Below are 13,670 nucleotides of genomic sequence, written 5' to 3'. Positions count from 1 at the left end.
ACCAAGCAAATAAACCACAAAAATTTCTGAGGCTGTCACCTGAGCTCCACATGCATGTCGGGTGCACCCATACCACATTCACACACAAACATACTGGTGAGAAAATGGGAAAACTGAAGAGTTGTAGACCATGGGTAATGGTACAGCTGCTCTGTTTTGCTTTGGCACCTTTGGGAAAATAAGCCCTGCGCTCCGCACACTCAACAAGCATTCCAGCACTAACTACGGCCCAAGCCCTCTATTGCCTGTTTTGAGACAGGGTCTCATTAAGAGGACTAGGCTGGCCTTGAATTCATTCTATGGCTCGGGCTGGTCTTACACTTGTTAAACTTCTGCCTCAGTTTCATAAGTAGTTAGGATTATAGACCGACCTCCAGGCCTGGTTCTAAGCCCCCACCCCCACCTTTATTAAGGATTTAATTTTAATTATGTGTATCTGTGTTTGAGTACATGTGAGTACAAGTACCTGCAGAATCCATAAGAGGACACTGGAGTTACAGGTTGTGTGTGTGTGATAAAAGTATGTGTTGCAGGCACACATGAATGCAGATCTCTGAAGCTTGCTAACCAGAGAGCCTACCTAATTAGTGAGTTTTAGGCCAGTGAGGGACCCTGTCTCAAAGTAGGTGGATGGCATTCCTGAGGATGACACCCGAGGCTGTCCTCTGATCGCTACAAGCAGGTACACATGCATGTGCACTCATACACATGAGACTACACAAATACCCATGCACACATGAATTAAAGAGTAACCACTGAATTATACATAGATAGGCTAATTTTATATTGCATAAATTATACCTAAATAAAACTGTCAAAATTTAAGAATAATAACATGCAAATATATTAAATGGATATTGGGCAAGATGCTAAAAATGTTCTTTCCTTGAATATCTTATTTGAAATTTTGTCTCCTAGGGTGCTGTTCTGCCTCACAAGTGTCTGTAATTCCAGCTCCAAGGGATCCAGCACCCTCTTCTGGCTTTCATGGACCTGCAGAGACATGGTGCACAGACAATACAAGCAGGCAAAACAGCAATGCACATAAAATAAAAACAAGCCTTTAAATGCCTTTCATTTAATACATATGGGTGTTCTGAGTGCCTGTATGTCTGTGCATCACAGGTGAGACTAGTGACCATGAAGGCCAGAAGAGGCTGTCAGATCCCCTAGAATAGACACTTCTGGGGTGCCATGCAGGTGCTGGGAATGGAACCTGGGTACTCTGCTGAGCCATCTCTGCAGCCCCTCTGTGACATTTTTTTAATGAATGGGGCTCGTCAGCAAACATAGTCTCTCTCCCATCAGCAACAGGTATGTAAGATGAAATAACTACTAAGCAGATGTCGTTGGAAGGCAAGCTCTCTACATAGGTATCCCATTTCCCAGTGACTTCCATGGTGTAGTTATCTTCACACTATTTAGCAGGCTCCTTTCCTCAAAGGCCAGTCAGGACACAGAAGGGTGGAGTGGTATACGATCAACCACAGTTGCCCCAAAGACACCTATTTGAAAACTGTCTCCTTACATAGGACATGCTCCTGTAGCAACTTACCTGGCAAATGTGTTCCTTACATTGTGGCTCTGTTAGCTAAAGCCCAGCCCTGGTTTCATGTGGGTTCTCACTTACCTTCTCTCTCTAAGCAACATCATTTAACATTAAGGAATATATAGCAACATTTATTACCATTAAACAAATGCTCATTTGGGGACAGGCGCATAGCTCCTATTTGTCTAGCATACATGAGGCCCTGCACTCCATTTCAGCTCTCAGCATAGCAGAGAAAGGCTGGAGGGAGGTGGTATAGAGAAAGGCTTTACTTGGTCTATATTTTGTGATCACCACTCTACTTAGTTTACTCAAATCTATCCCCAGTTCAGTTCTCTATCTGGAAAGTCTTTGTAAAAGAGGAGAATTCTCATAAGCAAATTCTTCTGTGTGGGCTGGATCAGTAAACACACCAATAAAATCTATTTCCAGAAAGAATGGTCCATCCACCTTGTCAGCCAGGGTGAATCCTATAGAAGAGATCTAAATATAAAACAAGAGAGCTTGGTTAGAGTCTCACACACTGATGTAGGGATGATTTCCTGAAGTCTCACATGCCTCCAGCAAATCACTGGCGGCGTCTTCACACCACCAGCCCTCAGGGTGTTATACTTTTCACTTGCTGTATTAAGTTATAAGCACAAATATAAGACTGCTTTCTTTTACGTTTTGTTTTGTTTTTCAAGACAGGGCTTGCTGTGTAGCCTTGGCTGTCCTGGTCTACTTTGTAGACCAGGCTAGCACAGAGATCCGCCTGCCTCTGTCTCCCTGAGTGCTGGGATTACAAGCATGCACCACCGTGCCCAGCAAGACTGCCTTTTTTCTCCTCCTCCTTTCTTTTAGACAGGGTTGCATATAGCCCAAGCTGGCCCTGAACTTGGCATATAGCCACAGCTGGCCTTGAACCTCTGAGACCCTCCTCCTTCACCCTCCAGTGCTGGGACTTAAGGAGTGACCTAGCATACTTGAATGACTTCTCTCCAACCCCATCTTGTCCTTCCTTTCCTCCCCTCTGAGTAGCCCCCTAAGAGAGTAAGTACAGCATGAACTCTTTGTTTTTTAAAGAATTATTTCTTTTACATATGTGAATGCTCTATCTGTAGGTCACCTGCATGCCAGAAGAGGGCATCAGATCCCAATGTAGATGGTTATGAGCCACCATGTGGCAGCTGGGAATTGAATTCAGAAGCTCTGGAAGAGCAGACAGTGCTCTTAACCTCTGAGCTATCTCTCTAGCCCTAGCATCAACTCTTAATGGAGCTCCTTGAGGTTCTTCTGAACTCTTACTGTAAAGCTAAACTAAAATGAAGCATGCTGAAAACAGAATTACACTAACATCCCCCAGGACAGAGGCCCAAGTTGGCTTCTGTCCTAATAGAGGAGCCTGAGTAGGAATTTTAATATTTCATCTACCATCTTTGCTAGCCCTCAAAGCAACTGGAGTTCACTAAAGAAGGCATCATTCTGAGTGGAAAACATTACCTTGTCCAGAAGAAGTGGGTACTGGCTATCTTGTATCCTTCCTTGATTTGAGAAGAAAAATTTTGAGAAAGGAATCTGGGGGAAAAAAAGAAAGGAGTTATTTTAGAGCTGCAACATGAGGATTTGAGGCATTTGTTGGAACCATAATGATAAAGGAATATTTCAATTCCATCTCTAAATATTTTACATATGCTAAAGCTATACTCCCAGCTACTCAGGAACTAAGGCAGAAAAATCACCTAAATTCAGTAGTTCATGGCTAGAGTAAGAAATATTGTTGTTCACATTTCAATAAGTAGGTAAGTTAATAAGTAAAACAAATCCAGGTATAAGAAATAGCTAGTTCTTTGGAAAGTTGCTCACTCTAGTCTTGAACTACTAAATTTAGCACTTTACCATAGACATAAGCAACAGGTGTGTGTATGAGTGTTTGTGTGTGTGCATACATACACATACACAGAGCTAATAGGCCTGTGAATCCTAGCTACTTGAGAGGGTAAAGGAAGAAGATAATAATTCCAGGCCAGCACAGGCAACGTCCTCAAAATAAAAACCAAAGGGCTGGGCGGTGAAGCCCTCTCAGAGCGAGCCAGAAGCCCTGGCTCTGCAGCCCTTGTACAGTGTGAGGGTGGGAGTTTGCTGGTTACTTGTATCACAGGAAAAAAGCAAAATCTGAAGACTGATTTTTTTTTTTTAAATGAGGCAGGATGTAGCTCAGTGGTAGAGCACCTACCTGCCAAACATTCACACATCCCTTGCCTCACTTACATACTAACATATTGGTTAGTAAGCGAACATACTATATTGACTAGTTTTATGCCAACCTGACACAAACTGTAGGAGGAAACCTCAACTCAGAAAATGCCTCCACAAAACCAGGCTATACGCAAGCCTTTGGAGCATGATCTTTTCTTTCTTTTCTTTTTTTTTTTTTTTGAGACAGGGTTTCTCTGTGTAGCCTTGGCTGTCCTGGACTCGCATTGTAGATCAGGTTGGCCTTGAACTCACAGAGATCTGCCTGTCTTTGACTCGACTCCATGACTCCAAGTGCTGGGATTAAAGGCCTTCGCCACCACAGCCAGCTCTCCTGAAATATATTCTTAACTAGTGATTGATGGGAGGGCCCAGCCCATTGTGGATGGAGACACCCCTGGGCTGGTGGTCCTGGTTTCTATAAGAAAGCAGGGCTGAGCAGGCCATGAGGAGCAAGCCAGTAAACAGCATCCCTCCATGGCCTCTGCACCAGCTCCTGCCTCCAGGTTCCTGCCCTACTTGAGTCCCTCACTACTTTTGATGATGAACTATTATATGGAAGGTGAGTGAAAGAAACCCTTATCTCTTAACTTGCTTTTGGTCACAGTTATTTCATCACAGTAATAGAAACCAAACTAGGACACATATCTCTACATAAATTAATTTAAAATTAGGGTCTATATATATATATACCTGACTGTCCTGGAACTCATATATAGGCCAGGCTGGCCTCAAACTCACAGAGATTTGCCTGCCTTTGCCTCCAAAGTGCTGAAATTAAAAGTATGTGCTTCCATGCCTGGCTCATTTTTATTAATGGAAAAAGAAAAAAAAAGTAATTTGTCTTTTAAGTCTCCCCCCAAGGTCCTCTTACTTTTACTCATTCTGCCTCTATTTTATATGAGTTATTAGTATGAAAAAGTAAACTACGATGTAACCATAATTTCAATAGCTCCCATTTTCATAACATTGAAGAATTGAAATTTTACCTTGACTTCCTGCCAGTAGGGCCCACCACGGGTGAACATGAAGTAACTGTACATCTGATTTTTCCTCTGGATATACTCTGTGTCTTCCTTGATATTCACCATCCAAGGACGGCCGTCCCCACGGACCCGGAGATATAGCGTATTGAACTGGGTCCAATCGTAAGACAGCCTCCTTTCAAAGGCACCCTAAGAGACAGCAAGGCAAGTTTAGCTCATTCTCCACTGTTAGAAAAAGATGAATCATACCAAGATGGGAGTATGATTTATTACTGGGGGGAGGGGATGCATATGGACGCCAGAGGACATCTTTTGTAGTGAAGCTTTCCCTTCTCCATGTGGGTTCCAGAGGTTTAGGAGCAAGTGCCTTTCCCACTGAGCCATCTTGGCGACCCAAATGGCATTCTATGTATATTTTCTACAAGGAGGCAAATAAACCTGGGCATCATTATTTTAGTACAAAATACTGACATACGTTTCTAACATAATGTTCAAGGCATGATTATCCTAGAACAATGTTTGCCAAGTGGAAGTTAATGTACTTTTCCTTTCTGGTTCTAAGGAACAATGGCTTCTGTGGGGTCCATCTTATGACAACTGTCATGCCCCATCAAAAATCAAGGGCAAGTTTTAAAAATCATGAGGGTTAAAAGATGGCTTGTTGCTGTTGGGAACAAGCAAAAGAAAATTATTCTAAGTACTACCACTTTTCAGATTCCATTTAATCATAGGGAGAAACTAAGTTCAAAGTGCCAGGCGCTAGGGAGCTGGGGACTTCACAATAGCTAAACAGCTTCTGTTGTATGGAAACAGTTGTCTGAGTCCAGACAGTTCAGGGACAATTTTATGTTCCCAGGAGACAGTTCATGTTTCCAGGCCCAGGAACCAACTCCTAACTGATGGAAACTCTCTTGCTCATCCCCTTATGTCAAAATACTATTGGACAATGCTACAGCTCACCACCTCTCTTCGCTTTCTGGTTTCATCCTTTAAATATGCTGTACAGTGCCCCTTCACAGTTCAGAAGCTAGAAGGATGGCTCAGAGGTCTGTTCTTCCAGAGGTCCTGAGTTCAATTCCCAGCAACAACATGGTGGCTCACAGCCATCTACACTGGAATCTGATGATCTCTTCTGGCATACATTCAGATAGAACCCTCATCTACATAAAATAAAATAAAAAAAAAAAAGCTAAGTTCAGCTCCCTAGTCTGTTCTGCGGCCCTGATCAATCAGCAGCAGCTTGATTGCAATCAATTTTTGTCATGTGCATTGACATGGTGTTTGAGTTATGTTGGGTTTAAGCGGACCCCACAAGAGCTGGAAAAGCATAAAGACCTGAGTTCAGATTCCCAGCATACACCTGTAACTTCTGCACTGGAGAAGAGGGGATGGTGGAAAGAGGCAGACCGCAGGGGCTCAGTGGCCAGCCAGTCTAGAAAAACAGTGAGCCCCGAGAGCACTCAGGTGTCTAGGCAGGCCTTGAATTGGCAAAACTCTTGCTTCTACCTCCCACACCTCTGGGATTATAGGCCTGCATCACTAGGCCCATTTTGCGCACTGCTCTCTAACATGTGATTTCTGCCGGGGTTTGGGGTTAAGAATTCTGAAGCTGGGACTGGGGTGTAGCTAAGTGTCTGATCCTTTCAGAGAACACTGAAGGCCCTGGGTTTGATCCCCAGTGCAGAATGGACACGAAGCATGGTGGAGCATGCCTGCAATCCCATCTGCTTAGGAGGCAGGAGCTGTTGGATCACTTAACTCAGGAGCTCCAGACCAATCCGGGAAGCACAACTATAAAAATTCTAAAACTGCATTTATATTTACTGGAGTTGGACAAGTGGATGGTAACAGGATAAAGATTTCTCACTGTGAGAGAGGGAAGTTACAGAGAAGAGATGAAAGGCTGGGCGTAGTGGCACAGGCCTGTAATCCCAGCACTCAGGGAGGCAGGGCAGGAGCATCTCTGTGAGCTCAAGGCCAGCCTGGTCTACAAAGCGAGTCCAGGACAGCCAGTATCAAGGGCTAACCAGAAAACCCTGTCTTGAAAACAAAAACAAAAAACAAAAAAGAAGGGCTAGATTGATCATATGGTACTAGAATCAGAAGCAATAGTATGTATCCACGTGTATCATAACATAGATACAGTAAAATAACAACAGATATGTATACTTGGTCATTAAACATACATATGTTTACATGTGTATCAGAGATCCAAATTCAAGTCCTCATGCTTGCACGACTGAGCCACCTCCCCAGCCCTCAGCATAGTAATATGAAATATTAATACCAGACATGGTGGCACACCCCTTTAATCCCAGTATGTAGGTCAAGGCAGGAGTATCACGAGCTCAAGGTCATCCTCGGCTACAGTTAGCTCAAGGCCAGCCTGAGCTGCATGAAGCCCTGTTTCAAAACCAAAAACAAAGGCCAGAGGGTGACAGTACTTTAGTCCAAGCTGGAGATGCAAATCTCCCCAGATAGTTTTCAAAGACTATCTTCTTAGGATTCTCAGACACACACCATTCTTCTTACATCCAAAACAATGCCCAGGAACAAGGAACTACCGCCCCCTTTTACACTCAGGCCAAGTGGTTATTGGTCCCTATTTGGTGGCAAGATACCTGTATATAACAAAACAGATGTGTTCATTTACAGAGAGGCAAGCTGTTACAGTTCATGCTACAATTAACATCACTAGAAAATGCTTCTATGTCTCACCTACCCTTGGAATCCTGGATATCATCGCACAGTATCCACTTTGGCTACTGTTCCCATCTTGAGGTGCCTCAGAGTTCAGAGTTCCATAAAGGAGGGCACTTTGGTTGTTCTTGCTCATTTTCAAGAATATTTCACTTCTGCCTCCAATTGTCTTATCAGAAGTCACTATCCACTTATCCAAATCTTCTTTTCCACGAAACTTCCAGACAACCTTGGCTTGTTCCATTAGGACCTCTTGTAGTGGGCGGCCTTCTGGACCTATCAAATGAGCCACAATTTCATCCTTCAAACGCCTAAAATGTTCCACTATTTCTTCTCTAATTGCTTTTTCAAAACTAAGTTCAGGTTTCTTGTCAGAAGAAGTTATATCCACAGCAACCTCTTTGTGGTGATGTTCTTGAACACCCTCTTCAGTCTTTCTCTGCTGGGAAGCGCTGTCGGCAGGAGCCACTTGTTTCTGAAGATTACTGGAATAGCCTACAAAGCGAATACCCACAAATGGGTGCAATGCAGTCCTTGACTTCAGGAACGTTCTATGAATATAAGTACCAGTCAGTAATTTGTGAATGGAAGCCATTGTAAGTAAAAAGTCAAAATGTAACTATTTCCCTGGGCTGATAAAAAAAAAAAATCAATCAATTCAGCAATCAGCCAGATTCTACCTATAAGAGAAGAAACATTAGTTATCAGCACAGTGATGAATGAATGTATCAGAAGTTCAAACTCAACAGAAACCATGCATTGTGAAATTCATAATTTTTTTTCTAATTTATTCAGCAGCGGCTATGAGAAGCAGAGTACTATCTTATCTATTGAAAAAACAAAAAACAAAAAAAAAAAAAAACTAATATGGCTTAGTAATGGTAACATATGCCCGTAACCCTAGCACTTGGGAGACAAAGGCAAGACAATCAGGAGTTTAAAGTCATCCTCAGCTATATAGTGAGTTCAAGGCCAGCTGGGCTACATGAGACCCTGTCACCCAACAAAACAAAACTACCAGCATGAAAAAAAGCACATCCTCAGTACACAGGAACCCCCAAATAATTCAAGTGTGTGCCACAAGCTACTTCCAGAGGTTTGTGTCAACCTTAAAGCAGCTTTTTCTTGTGGTCTTTATTTATTTTGTTATTAAATTTTTTCTTCTGGGCTTTTAATGAAACAATAGGTTCTAAAAAGGAAAATACTCAAGTAATCCAGTCTAGAGCCTGGGCAGATGACTTTGGATGTTAGTGCTTCTCCTTTAAAAAGAAGGGCTAAAGTGATCACTGCACAGTCAGAAAAGCTGTACTGATACTTGGTTCTGTTCAAGGCCAGCCTGGTCCTAGAGGGAGGTCCAGGACAGCCAAAGCTACACAGAGAAACCTGTCTCAAAACAAAACAAAACAACAACAACATCAGAAAGCAGTTTGCCCTCACAGAAACCAGTTGATCTTTTGAGGCCTCTCTCTCTTCAGCAATTAGGCCCCTATCTGCTCCGAGAACAACTTCTGAGGATGAAATGGGATGATAGTTGTAAGGCGGCTCTCTGAGTCCATACACTTCATGAGATTCCCCAAGATCTTTGTGTCTAACAAATTCATAGGCCAAGGCCCCACTGCTATCAGTTATCATTTTTTAAAATTTATTTATTTTTTATTTTAATCACAGGTCATTCACTTGTATCCCAGCTGTAGTCCCCTCCCTTTTTCCATCCCAATCCTCCCTTCCCTCCCTCATCTCCTTCCTGCCCCCTTCCAAGTCCACTGATAGGGGAGGTCCTCCTCTCCTTCTATCTGACCCTAGCTTATCAGGTATCTTCAGGACTGGCTACAGTGTCCTTACCTGTGGCCTAGTAAGGCCGCTCCTCCCTGCGGGGGATGGGGGGGCAATATGATCAGGAAGTCATCTTTGCTTTGTTTGTTTTTCAAGACAGGGTTTCTCTGGCTGACCTGGACTTGCTTTGCAGACCAGACTGGCCTTGAACTCACTACAATTCTCCTGCCTCTGCCTCCCTGAATGCTAGGATTACAGGCATGCACCACTGTACCCAGCTAGGAAGTCATCTTTGGCTATATAACAAATTCAAGTCCACTCCCAGCTATATAAGACTGTTTTGAACAACTGAAAAAGTAAAAAGTAATAAATAAATAAATAAATAAATAGATAGATAAAAAGATGGGAGACCGAAATAATTCTACCACATTTAAACCTCACTATTAATCTTTACAGATTTTCTGACATATATTATCTCATTGAATCCACAGAAAAATCATATGAGATAAGGGTGGGCAAGGCAGCTCAGTGAGTAGAGATGCTTGCCGAACAAGCTTAGCAACATGAGTTCAATTCCTAGAACCTATATAAAACTGGTGGAGAGATCACCTCAAATTGTCCTCCACGCCTACAGCACAGCATATGTGCTATATACATCCATCACGCATACACATAATACAAATAAATTTTAAATAAATAAAAAGAATCCTGTGAGGCAAATCAGTGAGGTATTTCCTCTTTATAGGAAAACACACCAAAAGACTTGTCCAAAGCCATAATGTTACCCAGTATTAAAACTGGAATTAAAACCCTGACCTTGAGTCCTTTCATTAGATAATGCTGTTCCCTTTAAGTAAGACACTAACAGTGTTATTCCTACTGTTCTAATAAAGTATCAACTTTGCCTCTAATCCCAACATTTAAGGAGTGAACCAGAAGGGCAGAACACACCCCCCATTCCAGCTAGTCCTGGGAGGAAATAAAACATACAACGCTAGTTTCTTTGTCTTCCTCCTGTCTCAACACCCAAAATATATAAATGAAGATCTAAGACCTGATACTGTCACTCTGTATAGAGTAACTGCCAAGTACATGGAGGACAAAGGACAATTTTTGTGGCCTTAGTTCTCTCCTTCCACTTATCTCCAACACCATAAAACAATACTAAATAAGATTCCAGCACTAGTCAGCGCAATGCAACAAAACAAGAAATTTTAATTTAAAAGGCAGTGGAGGTCTGGTAAGATGACTCACCAGGTAAAGTGCTGACAATATAACTTGGATCCTGGAATCCACATAAAGGAAGTCCTGAGTTCAATTCCCAGCAACCACAAGAGGGCTCACAACCAACTATAACAAGATCTGGTGCCCTCTTCTGGCATGCAGGTGTACATGCAGGCAGAACACTGTATACATAAATAAATAACTCTTAAAAAAAAAAAAGGAAAGAAAGAAACCTAACAGTGATCCAATCAAAACCTCCAGAGTGACAGGCCTTAGCTAACTGCTGCCCTTAGGCCAAGAACGTTGTCTGTTGATTCTACCTGGATAACATAGCTTTGAGACTTAGTTAGCCATGTTACTGGGAGAATAGTGCCCCTCTGAATCATTCCCAGTGAATCCTGGGTTCAGTGAATCCTGAGTTTAGAAATTTCCAGCTACAGTTTACAGACCAGTTAGTTCATTCGCCAATTTTCCCTAACCCAGACTAGCAGTAAGAGCTGAACATTCAGTGTTGTACCTCCAGGTGCCAGTATGATGTTCAGCATTCTGGAGACTTTTAATATTTGTTGAACAAACAGCTCCACATTTCTGTATCTGTCACAAGCGTCAGGGTTCGGAACCTTGTGGCCCTTACCATGCCTATATAATTATCCTGAACAAGGTGTTTCTTAAATTTTATAGTGCCTTTAAATCACCTGACAATTTTAATAAAAATGAGCTTCTGATAAAGTAGATAGAGGCCTTGAATTTCTTCTACTCCTCTTTCCTTAACCTCTAAGTGTTAGAATTACAGGCATTTATTACTGTGCCCAGCCAAAGAGATTCTCATTTTTATTCCCCTCCTTTGGTAAAAGTCTCATGTGGCCCAGGCTGGTCTTGAACTCCTGATCTTCCTGCCTCTACCTCCCAGGTGATGCCTTGTTAGCTCATGGAGAACACCTTTTAAATACCAAAGTCCTGGTCAGATACAAAACTTGGGAAGCAGAGACAAAAGATTCAAGAGTTTAAGGTCATCTTCTGATACATAGAAAGTTCAAGGTCAGGCTAGACATAATGTGACCCTTTAAAAAAAAAAAGAAGGAAAGAAAAACTATTTTAAGACAAAATTTTTTGAGACGGGAAAGGGCTTAAAGTAGTAAGCAGGTAAAATGATAGGTTTATAACTAAATTATTTAACCGCGTTTTCCAAACATTCAGATGTCTTACTACTTTTCTAATAATACTACAACTTCGTGTTTTGTTTAATAATTTCTTGCAGTAAACACAGTCAAACCCAGGAACTGGACGACACCGGTCCGAAGCTAACAGTGAATTTTGACTACGCTCCGAGTAGTATGATTGGACTGCTAAGTACAATGATCATAGATCTAAGGCTTACCGTGTGCCAGAAACTATTCCGCGTGCGTTTTTATCGACTTCTCACAATAACCCTGAGGCAGGTATTACTAGTATTATTCCAAGTACAAAGACGAAAGAAAAGGAGATTCAGTCGGGCGCGGTGGCTCACGCCTGTAATCACAGCACTTATGAAAGCAGAGGCTGGCGCAGCGCTGTTCGAGGCCAGCCTGGTCTACAAAGTCAGTCGAGGACAGCCAAGTCTACACAGAGAAACCCCGTCGGGGGTGGGGGTGGTTAGAAAGAAAGAAAAGGAGATTCCGCAATTACATTAATTCTAGTTCACACAGTAGAACTCACTCTGAAGAGCAGGCGTTCACCCCTAGCCGGGCACGGAGTCGACAACGTCCCCAACCTCCGGAAGCCAGGCGCTTGCGAGGACAGGAAGCCGCTCAACCTTCGCCTGTCAAGGCGCTCAAAGGCTTCTCGACTTCTATCGTTTCCAACTGTACGAAGGATCCACTCACCTCGGCTTCCGCTCAGTCCATCTATTTTTCTCGCCGGGTTCGCCACACTTCCGGTAGAGGTACAGCTACTTTTCTCGTCCCGCAGCAAACTAGGTACACAAGAGTTTCAGGCAGCACAGAGTGAGTACCAGAGAGGATTCTAAAGGTGGTACCTCAGGCTTTTGGTCTACAAAGTTCCCAGCGCGTTCGCTTTCTGAAATTTCCTGTTACTTGCGAGCGAGCTTTTCGCTCTCCTTGCATCCCGCCCTCGTATGCAAACACCAGTCCTCTTCTTTCAAATAGGGTCTCGGTGCTGCTAACGCCTCTTCGTTGCCTGGCCACTCGTGCCTCCGCTTCCCTGCAGTCCCTTGCGACCTGGCTTTCCTCAACTGTGTCCCAAGGACTCCCAGCAGAGCTGTTGCATACCTTCTGCACGCTTCTGTTAAGGTGTTGCCCAACTTGGGGTTCACAACCTGTGTCCCAAGTCAACTCCAGCCATCAGTCCTCAATAAGCCAATTAAAAGAGCCGAATTAGAGCTGGGTAACGGTGGCGCACGCTTTTATCCCACACTTGAGGCAGACGCAGCCAGATTTCTGAGTTCGAGGCCAGCCTGGCCTAGAGAGTGAGTTCCAGCACAGCCAAGGTTACATATAGAAACCCTGTCTCGAAAAACAAAAGAAAAGCCAAATTAAAAATGAAAAGGAAGGGGCTGGAGAGATGGTCCATTTGTTAAGAAAAAAAAAAAATTAAAAATCAGTTCTTTTTTTTTTTTTTTTTTGTACTTACTATGAAGACCAGGTTGCCTCAAAGTCACTGAGAACTACTTGCCTCCTGAGTGCTGGGACTATAGGTCTAAGCCACCATGTCTGGCTATTTTTTAATTAAGAAAAAAATTATTATTGTTAGTCTCTGTGTGTGTGTGCCTACATGTGTGCCAGTGCTCCAAAGTTGAGGACAGAAGACAACTTTTGGGAGTCAGTTCTCTCCTTCCCTCATGAATGGGATCTGGGGATCTGGCTTTCATGGCATGGCAAAGGCTTTTACTCAACGAATCACCTTGTTAGCCCTCACGTGGTTTTCAGTAAATTTATCCTTTCATCTAGCATGGATGGTCTTGAAATTACTATGCAGCGGAGGCTGGCCTGGAACTCCTGATCCTTCTGCCTCTACTTTCTAAGTGCTGGGATTACAGGTCTAGATCACTCTACCTGGCTACCCCCAAAGTGGAACAATTATAACTGACGCGTTTTCTGAACACCCATTTTTGGAGTAACTCACTTAAAGCTTTTAAGAACTCAAAGACAGAGAGCAGGGAAGCAGTTTCAGTTGTCCTCATTTTGCTGATTGGCATCTTGGAAAAC

The 13,670-nt window shown here is 43.0% G+C and overlaps 1 protein-coding gene across 2 annotated transcripts; it reads right to left on the bottom strand.

The window, feature by feature from the left end:
* Positions 1-760: 760 nt before the first annotated feature.
* Ndufaf1 (NADH:ubiquinone oxidoreductase complex assembly factor 1) lies at positions 761-12,471 on the bottom strand. Of its 2 annotated transcripts, XM_021640558.2 has the most exons (6): positions 12,163-12,471; positions 11,846-12,065; positions 7,493-8,150; positions 4,774-4,959; positions 3,032-3,106; positions 761-2,032 (listed from the first exon to the last, which is right to left on the bottom strand). In XM_021640558.2, the coding sequence occupies exons 3-6, from the start codon at positions 8,063-8,065 to the stop codon at positions 1,886-1,888; spliced, it is 981 nt and encodes a 326-aa protein (XP_021496233.1). In that variant the 5' UTR covers positions 8,066-8,150; positions 11,846-12,065; positions 12,163-12,471; the 3' UTR covers positions 761-1,885. The 2 variants fall into 2 exon arrangements, with proteins under 2 accessions (XP_021496233.1, XP_021496232.1); XM_021640557.2 differs by lacking the exon at positions 11,846-12,065 and having other exon boundaries at positions 12,163-12,463.
* Positions 12,472-13,670: the final 1,199 nt, after the last annotated feature.

This window comes from Meriones unguiculatus, chromosome 18 (assembly GCF_030254825.1).
Source record: "Meriones unguiculatus strain TT.TT164.6M chromosome 18, Bangor_MerUng_6.1, whole genome shotgun sequence".
Taxonomy (NCBI): Eukaryota; Metazoa; Chordata; class Mammalia; order Rodentia; family Muridae; genus Meriones; species Meriones unguiculatus.
This window is presented reverse-complemented; position numbering and strand designations above follow the sequence as displayed.